General features: G+C 36.4%; 3 protein-coding genes across 14 annotated transcripts in view; 2 read left to right on the top strand and 1 right to left on the bottom strand.

The window, feature by feature from the left end:
* Nucleotides 1–160: 160 nt before the first annotated feature.
* Mccc2 (methylcrotonyl-CoA carboxylase subunit 2) lies at nucleotides 161–3,210 on the bottom strand. Of its 3 annotated transcripts, none has more exons than XM_029320361.2 (10): nucleotides 2,798–3,210; nucleotides 2,629–2,731; nucleotides 2,172–2,425; nucleotides 1,822–2,093; nucleotides 1,592–1,739; nucleotides 1,082–1,497; nucleotides 867–1,001; nucleotides 661–797; nucleotides 503–588; nucleotides 161–437 (listed from the first exon to the last, which is right to left on the bottom strand). In XM_029320361.2, exons 3-10 carry the CDS (start codon nucleotides 2,408–2,410, stop codon nucleotides 320–322), a joined length of 1,551 nt encoding a protein of 516 aa, XP_029176194.2. In that variant the 5' UTR covers nucleotides 2,411–2,425; nucleotides 2,629–2,731; nucleotides 2,798–3,210; the 3' UTR covers nucleotides 161–319. The 3 variants fall into 3 exon arrangements, with proteins under 3 accessions (XP_029176194.2, XP_085343863.1, XP_029176193.2); XM_085487737.1 differs by having other exon boundaries at nucleotides 2,836–3,210; XM_029320360.2 differs by having other exon boundaries at nucleotides 2,629–3,210.
* A 138-nt stretch (nucleotides 3,211–3,348) lies between these two features.
* Nucleotides 3,349–12,012, top strand: part of LOC114944466 (protein daughterless) — a 115,064-nt gene continuing 106,400 nt past the window's right edge. For 7 of the 9 annotated variants that reach the window (XM_085487923.1, XM_085487927.1, XM_085487926.1 and 4 more), the window contains exons 1-2: nucleotides 3,350–3,610; nucleotides 6,259–6,614. In XM_085487923.1, coding sequence (XP_085344049.1) covers nucleotides 6,536–6,614 — 79 coding nt within the window. In that variant the 5' untranslated portion in view covers nucleotides 3,350–3,610; nucleotides 6,259–6,535. Of the gene's footprint in view, nucleotides 3,611–6,258; nucleotides 6,615–12,012 lie in introns of all 9 variants that reach the window. The other 2 variants (XM_085487922.1, XM_085487929.1) reach the window with 2 other exon arrangements.
* LOC114944467 (type-1 angiotensin II receptor-associated protein) lies at nucleotides 4,020–6,112 on the top strand. Of its 2 annotated transcripts, none has more exons than XR_003822198.2 (6): nucleotides 4,020–4,277; nucleotides 4,554–4,588; nucleotides 4,674–4,785; nucleotides 4,862–4,937; nucleotides 5,069–5,277; nucleotides 5,543–5,697. XR_003822198.2 is itself a non-coding variant. In XM_029320356.2 (6 exons), exons 1-6 carry the CDS (start codon nucleotides 4,239–4,241, stop codon nucleotides 5,611–5,613), a joined length of 471 nt encoding a protein of 156 aa, XP_029176189.1. In that variant the 5' UTR covers nucleotides 4,020–4,238; the 3' UTR covers nucleotides 5,614–6,112. The 2 variants fall into 2 exon arrangements, 1 of the variants encoding a protein (XP_029176189.1); XM_029320356.2 differs by having other exon boundaries at nucleotides 5,069–5,206; nucleotides 5,543–6,112.

Here is a 12,012-nt window from a genome sequence, read left to right as displayed (position 1 = left end):
TTAGTCAAAATATAATGCACTGTCTTGCTGCATTGGTAAAAATATAGCAAATTTCTAGCTAGGTAATATTTCTAAACAAATTTCTTAAGTAGGCGAGATATATTTTTAGAGGAGGGTCATTATGTGGTTGTAAATTAAAAATCATTTATATAATACAAAATATAACAAATATATATATTTGGAATGTATAGCAACAATCAAAAAATATATCCATTATAAAATATCTTTGGATTATATGTCAGATAAAATAGTATATATAAAATTTAACATTAATATAGTATTTTTGTATACTTTCACATTACAATTTTATACGCACCTTTTACATTCGGAAAATTCCGAACTTAGTGTCAGGTATAGGCGCATTCAGACTTGCAGATAAGCTTAGGCCAAGCACAAGACGCGTGTCGACTGGATCGATCACACCATCATCCCATAGTCTAATGGATGTTAAAATAATATTTATGTGAAGAGAAAAATTAATTTTTTCTACACTATTTCTTACCTAGCACTAGAGTAATACGGATTGCCTTCCTTCTCGAATTGTTGTATAATTGGATTTTTGAGATTTTCTTCATCTTCTTGAGTCCACTACACAATCGAGATGTATATAAATTTCTGTACATGGAAAAAGAAAAAAAAGAAACAAAAATTGAATTGTACCTGTTTGCCTTCTCTTGCACGTTGGTCCCTTTTTACTTGCGCCAATACCCCAGCTGCTTGCTCTCCTCCCATTACGGCAATCCGAGCATTTGGCCAAGAATAGAGGAACCGTGGAGAATAAGATCGGGCACACATTCCTATCATACATTCATATATAGTTTTTTTCTTCAAGAAATTATTTAAATAATTATAGTAAGAAAAAGTACCAAAATTTCCAGCTCCATAAGAACTCCCGATTATTACTGTAATCTTCGGTACTTGAGCGCAGGCCACCGCTGTTACCATCTTAGCACCATTTTTGGCGATACCTCCGGATTCTGAAGCTCTACCCACCATAAATCCTATATTAATGAAAATAGTAAGATTACATTTAACGCAAATCAAAGTACAAAATAATGCATAAATAGGTTTGCAATTATACCAGTGATATTTTGTAAAAAGATGAGAGGAATTTTTCTTTGAGCACAAAGTTGCACAAAGTGAGCCCCTTTCTGAGCACTTTCAGAAAATAATACACCGTTGTTTGCGACAATGCCCACAGGATAACCGTAAATTTGAGCGAATCCTGTGACTAAAGTTTCACCATATTGTGCTTTAAATTCGTGGAATTTTGATCCATCCACGATTCTTGCAATAACTTCCTTCACATCAAACGGACGTTTCAAATTCGTTCCAACGATACCATAGATCTCATCAACGGCGTGTACAGGCAATTCAATATTCTTATTGATTTTAAGGTCCATAGATGGTTGTCGATTTAGATTTTTTACAATCTGACGTGCCAGATGCAATGCATGTGTGTCGTCTGTTGCATAGTGATCGGTGACGCCGGATTGTCTGAAATTTAAGCATTATAAATCAGAGGTCAATATAGTCAGTATAATATGGAGAAGTTAATATAATTATTATAATTAAACTTATAAATAATTACCGACAATGAAGTGCAGCTCCTCCTAAATCCTCTGCTGAAACCTCTTCACCGGTTGCAGCTTTTACCAGTGGTGGACCAGCCAAAAATATTGTACCCTGATTACCAACAATAACACTTTCATCTGCCATAGCAGGAACATAAGCACCACCTATAACATAATTATATATGACAAATCTGTAATATAAAATATAAACATGTAAATATATATCAATAACATAATTAAGACAAACCTGCAGTACAACTTCCCATAACTATTGCAATTTGAGGTATGCCTTTAGCACTCATATTTGCTTGATTGTAAAAAGATCTACCAAAATGCATTTTATCAGGAAATACCTCACTCTGTTTAGACAAATTTGCACCTCCACTGTCAACTAGATATATACAAGGTAAGCGATTTTCTTCTGCAATTTCTTGAGCACGTAAATGTTTCTTAACCGATATAGGATAAAAAGTACCACCCTTTACAGTCGCATCATTTGCTATTATCAAACATTCAGTGCTGAAAAGAAAGATATCTGATAAAGATAATAGAAGATAATTAGAGAAGACTATAATGCTAATTTTATCATCAGATTACCCTTTTACTCTTCCAATGCCAGTGATAATCCCAGCTGCTGGCACTTCCTCCTTATCATACATCTCGTAACCCGCCAATTGTGAAAATTCTAAGAAAGGTGAGTTCTTATCTAAGAGAATATTTATTCGTTCCCGAGCTAAAAGCTTTCCTCTGCTTATATGTCTCTCTCTCTCTTTCTGTCCACCACCCTCAACTATCTTCTCTACAGTGTTTTTCAATTGATCAACAAGGACTTTCATTTGTGCATAATTCTCCTGCAATATGTAAAAAAATATAATTTAAAATATTTATACCTAAATACTAAATTTACTTGTGTTGCGACATATGTCTGAGCTAGTATTGCACAATTAAATACTGACTTACAGTTTTAAATATATTTTGTAAATTACTAAATATTCTTATTAAAAACACAAGAATTATAAAAAAAATAATAAAATATACAAATATATTTTTTAACCTGATAAATTGATGAACTGGTATCTTGCGTACTGCCAATAAGAGATGCTTCTTCATGATAAGATCTCACAAAAAGCCGAAACTGCCTCAGTACATAACGACTTCTGTATAACATGATGCATAAATATTTTTTATATCCTCACAATATAACAAAGTAATAAATACACAACTGTAAATCTCGAGGTCGAGGAAGAATATGTTAACTTGCAGAGAGAATACAGTTGTTTGGGATGATGAGACTTGCTGATTCGTAGCAGGGGGTTATCTATCCCTCCCCTGATGATGACAGAGCGGTCCTAGGATTGAGTATTTGTCCCCTCTTCGAGAAAGTCTTACACAATAATCAACAGTGTAGTCGATAAACATGATCAATTTTTGAAGGTTATTAAAATACCGGTCAAAAGTTATTTACATTATTTTACACGACGTGAGCTCCAGCTCACGTATATGTATATAATAAAATATATTTCAAGGTCTCAGTTTATAATTAGTTAACATTCATCGAATTGATATAAATACATTTACACGTATCGTGCAAGAGAGATAAAGCATATCGTCTCTCTCCGTCTCTCTTCTGTCAAACCGGAGCCACATGCCATATGACGTATGTATCGTATCGCATGACGTAGTGTTCAGTATCGATCTATCGACGACTGCATCACTTCGAGAATCGCAATCTGTGCGCTTTTCGATAGATTTTGAGTGGGTCAGTGTTGTAACTGCCGCGATAAACCGGCAAGTCGGTTTCGGGTCGCTCAGTGTTTTCCGCGAATCGTCGTCCGAAAGTGAATCTCGCGCGCCGAAACTCGTCGCGAGTGTTGTGTCAGTGCGTGGCGTTCGTCGTAACGCATAAATCGTTGTGTGCAGACGCGTAGTGTCAGTGATCCGTCTGTGTGTCCGCGGAATCGAGCAAGATCCCTCCTCCCTCGCCCCGCCATTGTCCGACATTTTCACTTTCATTTTCACGAAAGTGCGATTTTAAGGTATGCATCGCGTTATTGCTCAATATCTTTGTTATAACGATAAGTATATCATTTCTTGCATTCGTCGTAAAAATATCGAGAGGTATAAAGCCGGTAACCCGAGAGAACAAATCCGTGTTAAGAGAGACAAGGATGGATAGAGAAGAAAAGTAGGATCTATCTTCTTTTCTTCTCTATTTAATGATCCTAATGAAGAACAGAGAGATGCTATATATATTTCCTTCTTTCTTCAAGATATTCACGATAAATGTATATATATATATACAATGATTGTGGTTATTTTTATATTTGTTTATGATATATACTAGTAATGTATTTTTATATATTTTTTTTAATAATGAATATTGAATAGTTGTAAGATTAGTTTTTTTAATTTTACGATAGTTTAGTGAAATAATGTGAGATGGCAACACTTGTATAAGGTTTTGTGCGCCACACAGCTGATATACGCAGTACATATAAATATATTTTGTATCGTTATCGAATTAAAGTTTTGTAGGCGGAAAAATAGATTAGATAGTGCTCCACAGTGCTCCACTATAAACCAGAAAGATATATTTTAATCGTGACAAATCCGCTATTCTTTTGTTATTATATAGTCGTAATATTATAATCACATACAACGAAAATGCCTAATATAACTAATTTATCTCATTTTCCTTTAAAGGTATGTAAATAAAATATATTAATTCTATTCTATTTTATATCAATGTGCTTATTTTCAATGTTTTTGTAATTGCTTTCATAATGTCATTGTATATAATCTATCGTACATTTTTGAAATATACAAATAAATTCAGATCTTTTGTGTGAATTTCTAATGTTTCATCATTTGTCAAGTTTTACAAGCTACAAATGTATGATATATTTAACAAATTTCTCTAACAACAAGAAGAAAATATTTCTTCTATTATATATTATTCGTTATTATATATTTTTTTAGGTTATATTTGCAATACATTTGGTACTTGTAACATGGTAAGAACAACTTCTGAAAGCATTTTGCATTGAAATTTTTATAAGAATCTTGCATTGTTACAATTTTGTATAAAATACTTTATAGGGGTATTCAAGGAAGTTGGTGTCCAAAATCGGTGATGATTTATAATTTGTTATTCTTTGTTTGTATATTATGGGCTGTTCATAGTGTCGAATCAGATGAACCGCTTCAATTTGTAAGTTATTCAAGATGTAGGAAGAAGAAAATATTCTTTTTATTTGAAACCAATTATTATGATACATTTTTTATAGGCACTTTTTATAAACGTGCTCTCTATTTTCCTCGATGTGGTCACTTTATCAGTTTATTATCCTTCTGAGTACAACAGTAAGTATATTTTGTATATTGAGAACATATGTATACATTTAACATATCAACGAAAGATAGAAAAAAGAAAATGTGATATTGTTTTCAATTTTGTACAAAAAGTGTATTGATCTAATTGCATCAATTTGCAGATGCATCTAACAAATTTAGCGCAGCTCTTCTGATCATAAATTTGATTGCCCGTCCAGTCTCGAGTATATATCTGCTGCGAATAGGCCAAGGGAGAAATGGCAGCTTAGCTACAGTATTTGCACCGAGTCCTGCCATGGGTCAGTAAATCACAGGGTAGACATCTACGCTTTTTGTAGTGCGTCAGTGCTTCATCAAGATCTGATTTTAAGTATGTGCATGACAATTCTATGTTTGCTTTACTGTGGAACTTGCAGTTATTTGTGTATTTGTTAATAATTACTTATTTTTAATTATCTAGGCACTTATTTTTGTGTCATAATTATTTACTCTCTCTTATAATATTTTTCTTGTGATTGCTTTGCGCCTGAATTTATGTTGCATGAAATTGTACTTCAGCAGCAGCAATTTTTTATTTTGGAATGATTGCATAAATAAAATTAAGTTGTATGTTACTTTGTTTCAATTATTTCCAGGTTTCGGCCGGCAAGAGTATGAAGACATATCACATCCTATTCCACAGAACTCTGATTTTGATGGAGTTTAGGATTGAATAAAATTTGCTTGAAATAGAGCATCTCTAAATATGATATATACATGTTTGCGACATAATATATTTTAGATAATGTTACGTGTGGGATTATTTATTGATGCTGTTGCATATATACCACTTTATAAGATTACAAATTATATACACGTTTATTTATTAAAATTAATATTGATATTACTTTTTGTTTTAATCTCTTGGGATATATTTTATATATGAAATATATTTGTATTTTTTACTTATTTTACAAATATTACATTGATATAAGTTACTTTAACTTAATCGGTATAATAATATTTGAATTATATCGTTTCTCTCGTCCATTATAACAATTAATCAAACACACTGCGATTGAAATCTCATGTACTAGATGTAACTTTATATACTGCTCGTTATATGTGATTAATAGTTTTAATATTCAGAATTTATTCTGTATAATTATTTCTACTATTGAATTGTGAATAAAAGATTTTGATGCAAATATATTGTTGCTAACAAATTTGCTTGAAGTTATATTGAAAATTCATTACAAACCGGATTTTTCAAAGTTCCCTATTTTAGAAACGCTTTTACTTTTAGAAAAATTAAAGCAAAATCTGATCGAATCGCTTAATTAATGCAGGATGTATGTATTTTTGTTTTCAGTGTAATAAAATGGAATTGGTCGAAGTCGAAGCAAGTCGAAGGATTCGCTGCGTTTGAAAAGCGGCGCTTGTGCCGCGAGTGTGGCGGCACTCTCGCGCGGACATGAGGTGGCGCCAGCCGCGCCCGTATAAGAGTCGCGTCCGTGAAGTTCCGCGCTTCAGTAGTGTGGGTGATCGTAGCGGGAGGAGGGTGGCTCCGCGCGCGGTCGCACCGCGAAACCGTGCCCACTCGCCTCGACCACGGAACGTCCACTCGTTTTCACGTCTCGTGCGAAAACATGGCGGCCGACGACGAGCCGATGCATCTGTACGAGGTCTTTCAGAACTGCTTCAATAAGATCGCCAACAAGCAAACTGGTGAGTGTGCGTTGTCTTTCAGTGCTGTGTGTCTCGCTTGCGGGGGAGCTGTGCGTGGCTCGTGTGGAAGAGAAAATGACGGTCGTCTCTCTCCCTCTCGCTCCCTATCTGTCTTTTCTCTCTGGTGTCTATGTGTCTAGTGTTTCTTATTCGTTGCATATTTAAAGCCCGTCTCGCGTCTCTCTCAATCGGTCGATCGAGCTCGCGAGATCGCGCCGAGAATCCGCATAGTCAATGACGACGATGTCTCTTTCTCGACTACTCCGTTCTGTGTTTTGGTTCGCTTGTTAGTGCCCTGGACAGTGCTGCCCCGTCGACGGAAACTAATGCGAGAGCAACGGCTCTCTGTCACGTATTCCCCGCGTCCAGTGATTATTCTCACCGACGCCGTCGTCGTCCTCGCGGAGTTTTCACCCCCGCGTGCGTCGTTCGCGCCGCCGCGCCGGAATGCGAATACATAACCTAGACACGCGCCAGAGAGACGCTCTCCTACGTCGTCGTCCGCTGTCATATGCAACAGTGTTGAGGGAGAGACCGATATATATGTCTATGTATGCGTATATGTATGCTTGTATGAATGCGAGGGTGAACGCCGGTAGGGAGATTTTCGGGAAAAAGATAATCTTTCGTCCGCGCGATATCGTCTGCTCTCTTTCTGTCACTGTCGATCTGTCACTATTGTATTATCCGTACGTTCGTCCCACGTGCCGAAACGTCAACGCGATCGTACTAATCGTTAGTGGTTAATCGTTCGGATGTAATGCAAGGAGTCCATAAATCGAATCTCCTTTTTTCCTCTCCTTTCTCGTGGGTTTGTTCTCTGTCTCTCTCTCTTTCTTCCTTCCTCCCTCACTCGCTCTTTCGTCAGCCTCCGCGCGCGGAGAGGACGTCGTTTTTTTTTCTCTTATTTCTCGCTTCATACACCTGCCAGAGAAGCAGCTACGGAGCGATGCGCCGTTGCGTGCCGCGAGTCGTGCGTTACCTCTCGAAAGAGGTTCTCATTCTTTGTGGATTTTCGATTGCCGCGGCACGTGTCAAAAATATTTTTCTAGTAGTTCTGCTAGTTTTTGAATACCAAATATTTTTATCTGCACGTAGAAATTATATTGCATCTATCCTTTACGATGAATTATATTCATATGCTGTTTATCGATTAAATGAAATCTTGTCATGAAAAGCTACAAGAGTTAAAAATTAATAAAGGCTCGTGATAACGATATTTATTTGTCAGAACATATATAATATATATGAGTGATTTCTAAAACAATTTTGATGAAAATATTTACTTGTAAAACAGAAAAAAAACAATCTTATTTGCATCTTTATACATAAATCATATATGTCACAATATGTATGTCTATGTGTGTATATATATATATATGTATTATAATACATATATAAATAATGTACGTATATATGTATATATATATATATGCAGATAAGATCGTGTATTATGTTTTATAAGTAAATATTCTCGCATCCAAATTGTTTTAGAAATCATTTATTTGTTTGTGCCAACTTTACAAATATATTCTTTCTATTAATACGATTATTACGTACCTATATTTACACCTACTTGGACAACGCAGAATCATTTTAATAATATGGCAGTGGTTTTTGAAGCCGCGAAATTCCCGCGCTAATTATCGTTTCAGAGAGCGTACAAAGCAATTCGAAATTAGGATTTAGAGGAAGGCGCGAGAGGTGTATTTGCGCGGTGGTCCGCGGCATAGTTGGTAACTGAGTCTCAAACGTTTGTTTGGTTTGAGACGCTGTTTGGAAGACGAGACCGTACTGTAGGCCCTCTCTCGTAGGCTAAGTTCGGCGCAGCCGGAGCGGCTCGGAGAGACCGCAAAAACGCCTTCTAGACGCTTCGTCCGAGGCGTTCCCATATTCCTTTGAAATGCTGCGGGAGCTGTGTGTGCCGGTTATTCGGTTAAATATAATTTATATTGCGGAGCATTGCGTTTTCCTTATAAAACTTTGTAGGACGGTTCGAAAGTAAGAGCGTTTCGTAACAAATTCGTAATTCTTTAGTTAGTTTGCGCGATATTTTTTACGTAATTTTCCCACAAAAATATAGTAATTATATTTTTGATTTTATATTTATATGATTTTTAATATATTTAATCAAATTTTAAATTATACTCTATCATAATATTAATATTTTATAATTATATATGAAAAAATATACATTATTAATATTTAATTAATGATACTTATTGTTAGTACAACTTCAAACTTTACTTTGCATAAAATTATTCAATATTGATGAAAGTTAGTTTGGACAACAAAAGATGAAACATTTCCAGCCTTTGCGATCGGGGAATCATTACGGTATAAAATCGATGAGATTCATTATTTACTCTCGAATGTTTCTACCTGGTGTCAGGTTAGCCGAGTCGCGTTTCTCATAATTTGATAACTATGAGACAGTTAACCATCGCCGGTTTGTTTCGGTCCGTTAATCTCGACGATTGTCGAAGAGGCCTCTAGTCACAGACTGTATTACGCCGCCATCGTATTATTAAGGTTCATATTACTTTGCGTATCACAACTTAACGAGCCGTATTACGACGGTCGCGAGCCTTCAATTCACGGTACGATCGCTCGATTCGCTATTTCACAAACAGTATTAAATTTCGGTTTAATTGGCTCCAACATAGACAATGCTAAATATAATATACATAACAGCAAAAGTATTTAATGCGTGAAAATTATTATTTATTAATTATTATTGAGATTATATTTTCATATATTAGTAAATATATAGGCAGAATAAACATAGATATAGAGAATAAACTCATTTGTTGTCATAAAATGAAATTATATAATGCCCATCCATCCGCTTGATTTTCTGTAGTATCCTAGAGAGTCGAGGGGTCGACGCAGGGTTCAAGTGCAAGGGTATCCGAAAATAGAGCATCCACCCTACTTACTGAAAATACTTCCGGCTATCGGTTTTAATTCCCTCTCATTTGAAAGATTTGGTCGATGTATTTTTCAGTTTTTTCTCTCTGCTCGCGCGCATAGGTAGATCGAGCGATTAAAATTTGATCAAACATACAACGTAATAACATTAATAACACAAATACAGATAAAACGCGAACAATAACGCGTTTTATTGTTCGCCTGTGTTTTGTAAATCCGACAGCCGCAGGGCGTTTTGAAAATTGCTTTGCGCTGTATTTCGTCACGGAGGCGGCGAGATGCATCCTAGAGATGAATCCATCGGCGAAGATAAACATTCCGCGCCGAGAAAATAATCCGATTTGAAATTACGCGTAATGCGAAAACACGGTATCGAAGCCGAATGGTCGATCGGAATCTAAAATTATCGCGTACGGTCTATGACTCACGAGTAAATCTACCTGAGTACGAGTTTGTTTCAGGAAGTAGCGAGCTCGATAAAATATAGTTTAACAAACACATATACATGATTCACGTATAGCATCGATCGTTTAAACGTCGCGAACTGCCGAGCGATCGGACCATTAATTCTTTAGCGAGTCGTTTGATATTTTTTATCGTCTACAAGTATTTAATATCTGTATTTCAAACAGAGAGATACATATATTCGTTCGCGCGGTTTTTCGCCAACGCGCGCTATTTACCGCGAAAAAATAAGGCTGCCTTTCGTGAGCGGAGCACGTATGTATTCTGTGGTCCATCGAATCCCACAAAATCATCGCCGCATATTCGCGACTCTCCTTTGAGATATCCCATATCGTCGCATTGCGAAGGTTTGCTCAACATTCCGAACGTGGTCCATCGACGCCATTTTCGAAACTCTCCTTCCTCGGAGCGAGAGTTTAAACGAACGACTATAAACGATCTCCAGACATAACACTCGTGACTTAGGTCCTTTTCTCTCTTTCTTTCCTTAGCGTGTGTACTTACCACTGTCTCTTTTTTTTCTCTCTCATCTGGTTCTCTCTTTCTCTCTCTCCCTGAAGAATTATCGAGGGAGTGTCACCGTGATGCACCTGCCTCTCGCTCTGTCTCTCTCTCTTTCTCCGTTTTTTCTCACTCCCATGTACCACCACCTCTTTCTCGGCCTTTCTTTCTCCGTCTCCCGTGCACGCGCCTCGCGCGCGTCCTCGAACTTATAATGGCTCATGTCGAAAACCCACATACTTAAAATATGGAAGAGGGTGCGTCATCTTCCATCGATGTCGGAAAAATGTATAAATCGCGATGCCGCGCGATCTAAAGCAGAATTGTTCCCTTGCAAGGCTTGTTTTAATGAAAAAAAATCAGTCCGTTAAAATATTAATATACTTTTTTTTTTAAGAAATTAAATCCTCAATTTTTATATAATATATTTTGTAAAAATTGTTTAAAATTTCTTTCGTGTATATATATTTAAATTAGAAAAAATGTAATATGGCAAAAATATAAAAAATATTTGATAAATATAAAAAAGTTTAAAAAAATGTCGAGTTTGTTTAAACCTTTGATTCTAAAATGTAGAAGATTTGTATGATAAAGTATGAGAATATGTATACGATTATTTGCGATAAAATCCGCTTAATCTCTCCGCGTAAATTCGCGGTCAGATCCCGCGTACGTCGCTTCGTTTATTAATACTGAGTGGTTTATTAGCACCGAATGGTGCAACTTTACGTGAGCACGGCGTTTACACGAGATGCACAGGCAGTTTTCACGAAGGAGATAGCAATGTATATCGCGGTTATAAATATATTCTGGCGAATTTTATCACACAGGCGGCGATCTCCTTGGACGCTTTTCAATCCTCTCCTTAGGAAAGGCCAAGTCCAGAGTGCGTTCACATATGCACGCACACAAATTAAGGGCGCGAGCATAATCTACATTTACAGCGGGGACTCGATGAGCATCTGCTTCTACCCCTCTCGCCCTCGACCCTCCTTGTTCACCCGTCGCCCTAAACTCGATCCCTTTCCCCGCCAACGAAGCATTCTCTCCCAACATCGCGCATTCTCCCAATCAGGCTCATTCCTTCTTCGTTCGTTGTATCAAGTTCACTCTCTCGCTCTCCTCCTCACGTTTCCTTCATCGCTCCCTCTCTCTGTCTCTCTCTCTCGCAAAACGAGCGTGCAGTGATGTCGATAGGTCACGAAAATCCCTGGTCGAAGCACAATTTTATCTCGGTATCATTAATATCTTATCACATCAAAGAAACTTATAATTGCATTAGCAATATATTAAATTAAGAAATTACGATTTTATACCGTACAAAATTCTCATTATCTTGAAACTCGTATATTTCTCGGAGTAATTGCGTGTCGAAATTTGAAAGTTAAATTAAGATTTTTAATAATACTATCAAAGTAATATCAAAATTCGATATAGATTGCTCAACGCGTAAAACGCGAAAAAAGCGTGTTGTATGCATGTGCGATTCTTGCACATCGCT

Source organism: Nylanderia fulva, unplaced genomic scaffold (assembly GCF_048542155.1).
Source record: "Nylanderia fulva isolate GAGA-0341 unplaced genomic scaffold, ASM4854215v1 Scaffold6, whole genome shotgun sequence".
Lineage (NCBI taxonomy): Eukaryota > Metazoa > Arthropoda > Insecta > Hymenoptera > Formicidae > Nylanderia > Nylanderia fulva.
Note: the sequence above shows the minus strand (reverse complement) of the source record. Positions and strands in the feature narration are given on the sequence as shown.

Excerpts from the sequence above, each read along its gene's own strand:
- LOC114944467 (XM_029320356.2), top strand. The coding sequence starts at position 4,239 with ATGCCTAATATAACTAATTTATCTCATTTTCCTTTAAAG. Across the intron at positions 4,278-4,553 it reads TATCTCATTTTCCTTTAAAG|GTTATATTTGCAATACATTT; the intron begins GTATGTAAATAA and ends ATATTTTTTTAG. Across the intron at positions 5,207-5,542 it reads TGCACCGAGTCCTGCCATGG|GTTTCGGCCGGCAAGAGTAT; the intron begins GTCAGTAAATCA and ends AATTATTTCCAG.
- Mccc2 (XM_029320360.2), bottom strand. The coding sequence starts at position 2,742 with ATGTTATACAGAAGTCGTTATGTACTGAGGCAGTTTCGGCTTTTTGTG. Across the intron at positions 2,094-2,171 it reads GGCATTGGAAGAGTAAAAGG|CACTGAATGTTTGATAATAG; the intron begins GTAATCTGATGA and ends CTTTCTTTTCAG. Across the intron at positions 1,498-1,591 it reads GGAGCTGCACTTCATTGTCG|ACAATCCGGCGTCACCGATC; the intron begins GTAATTATTTAT and ends CTTAAATTTCAG.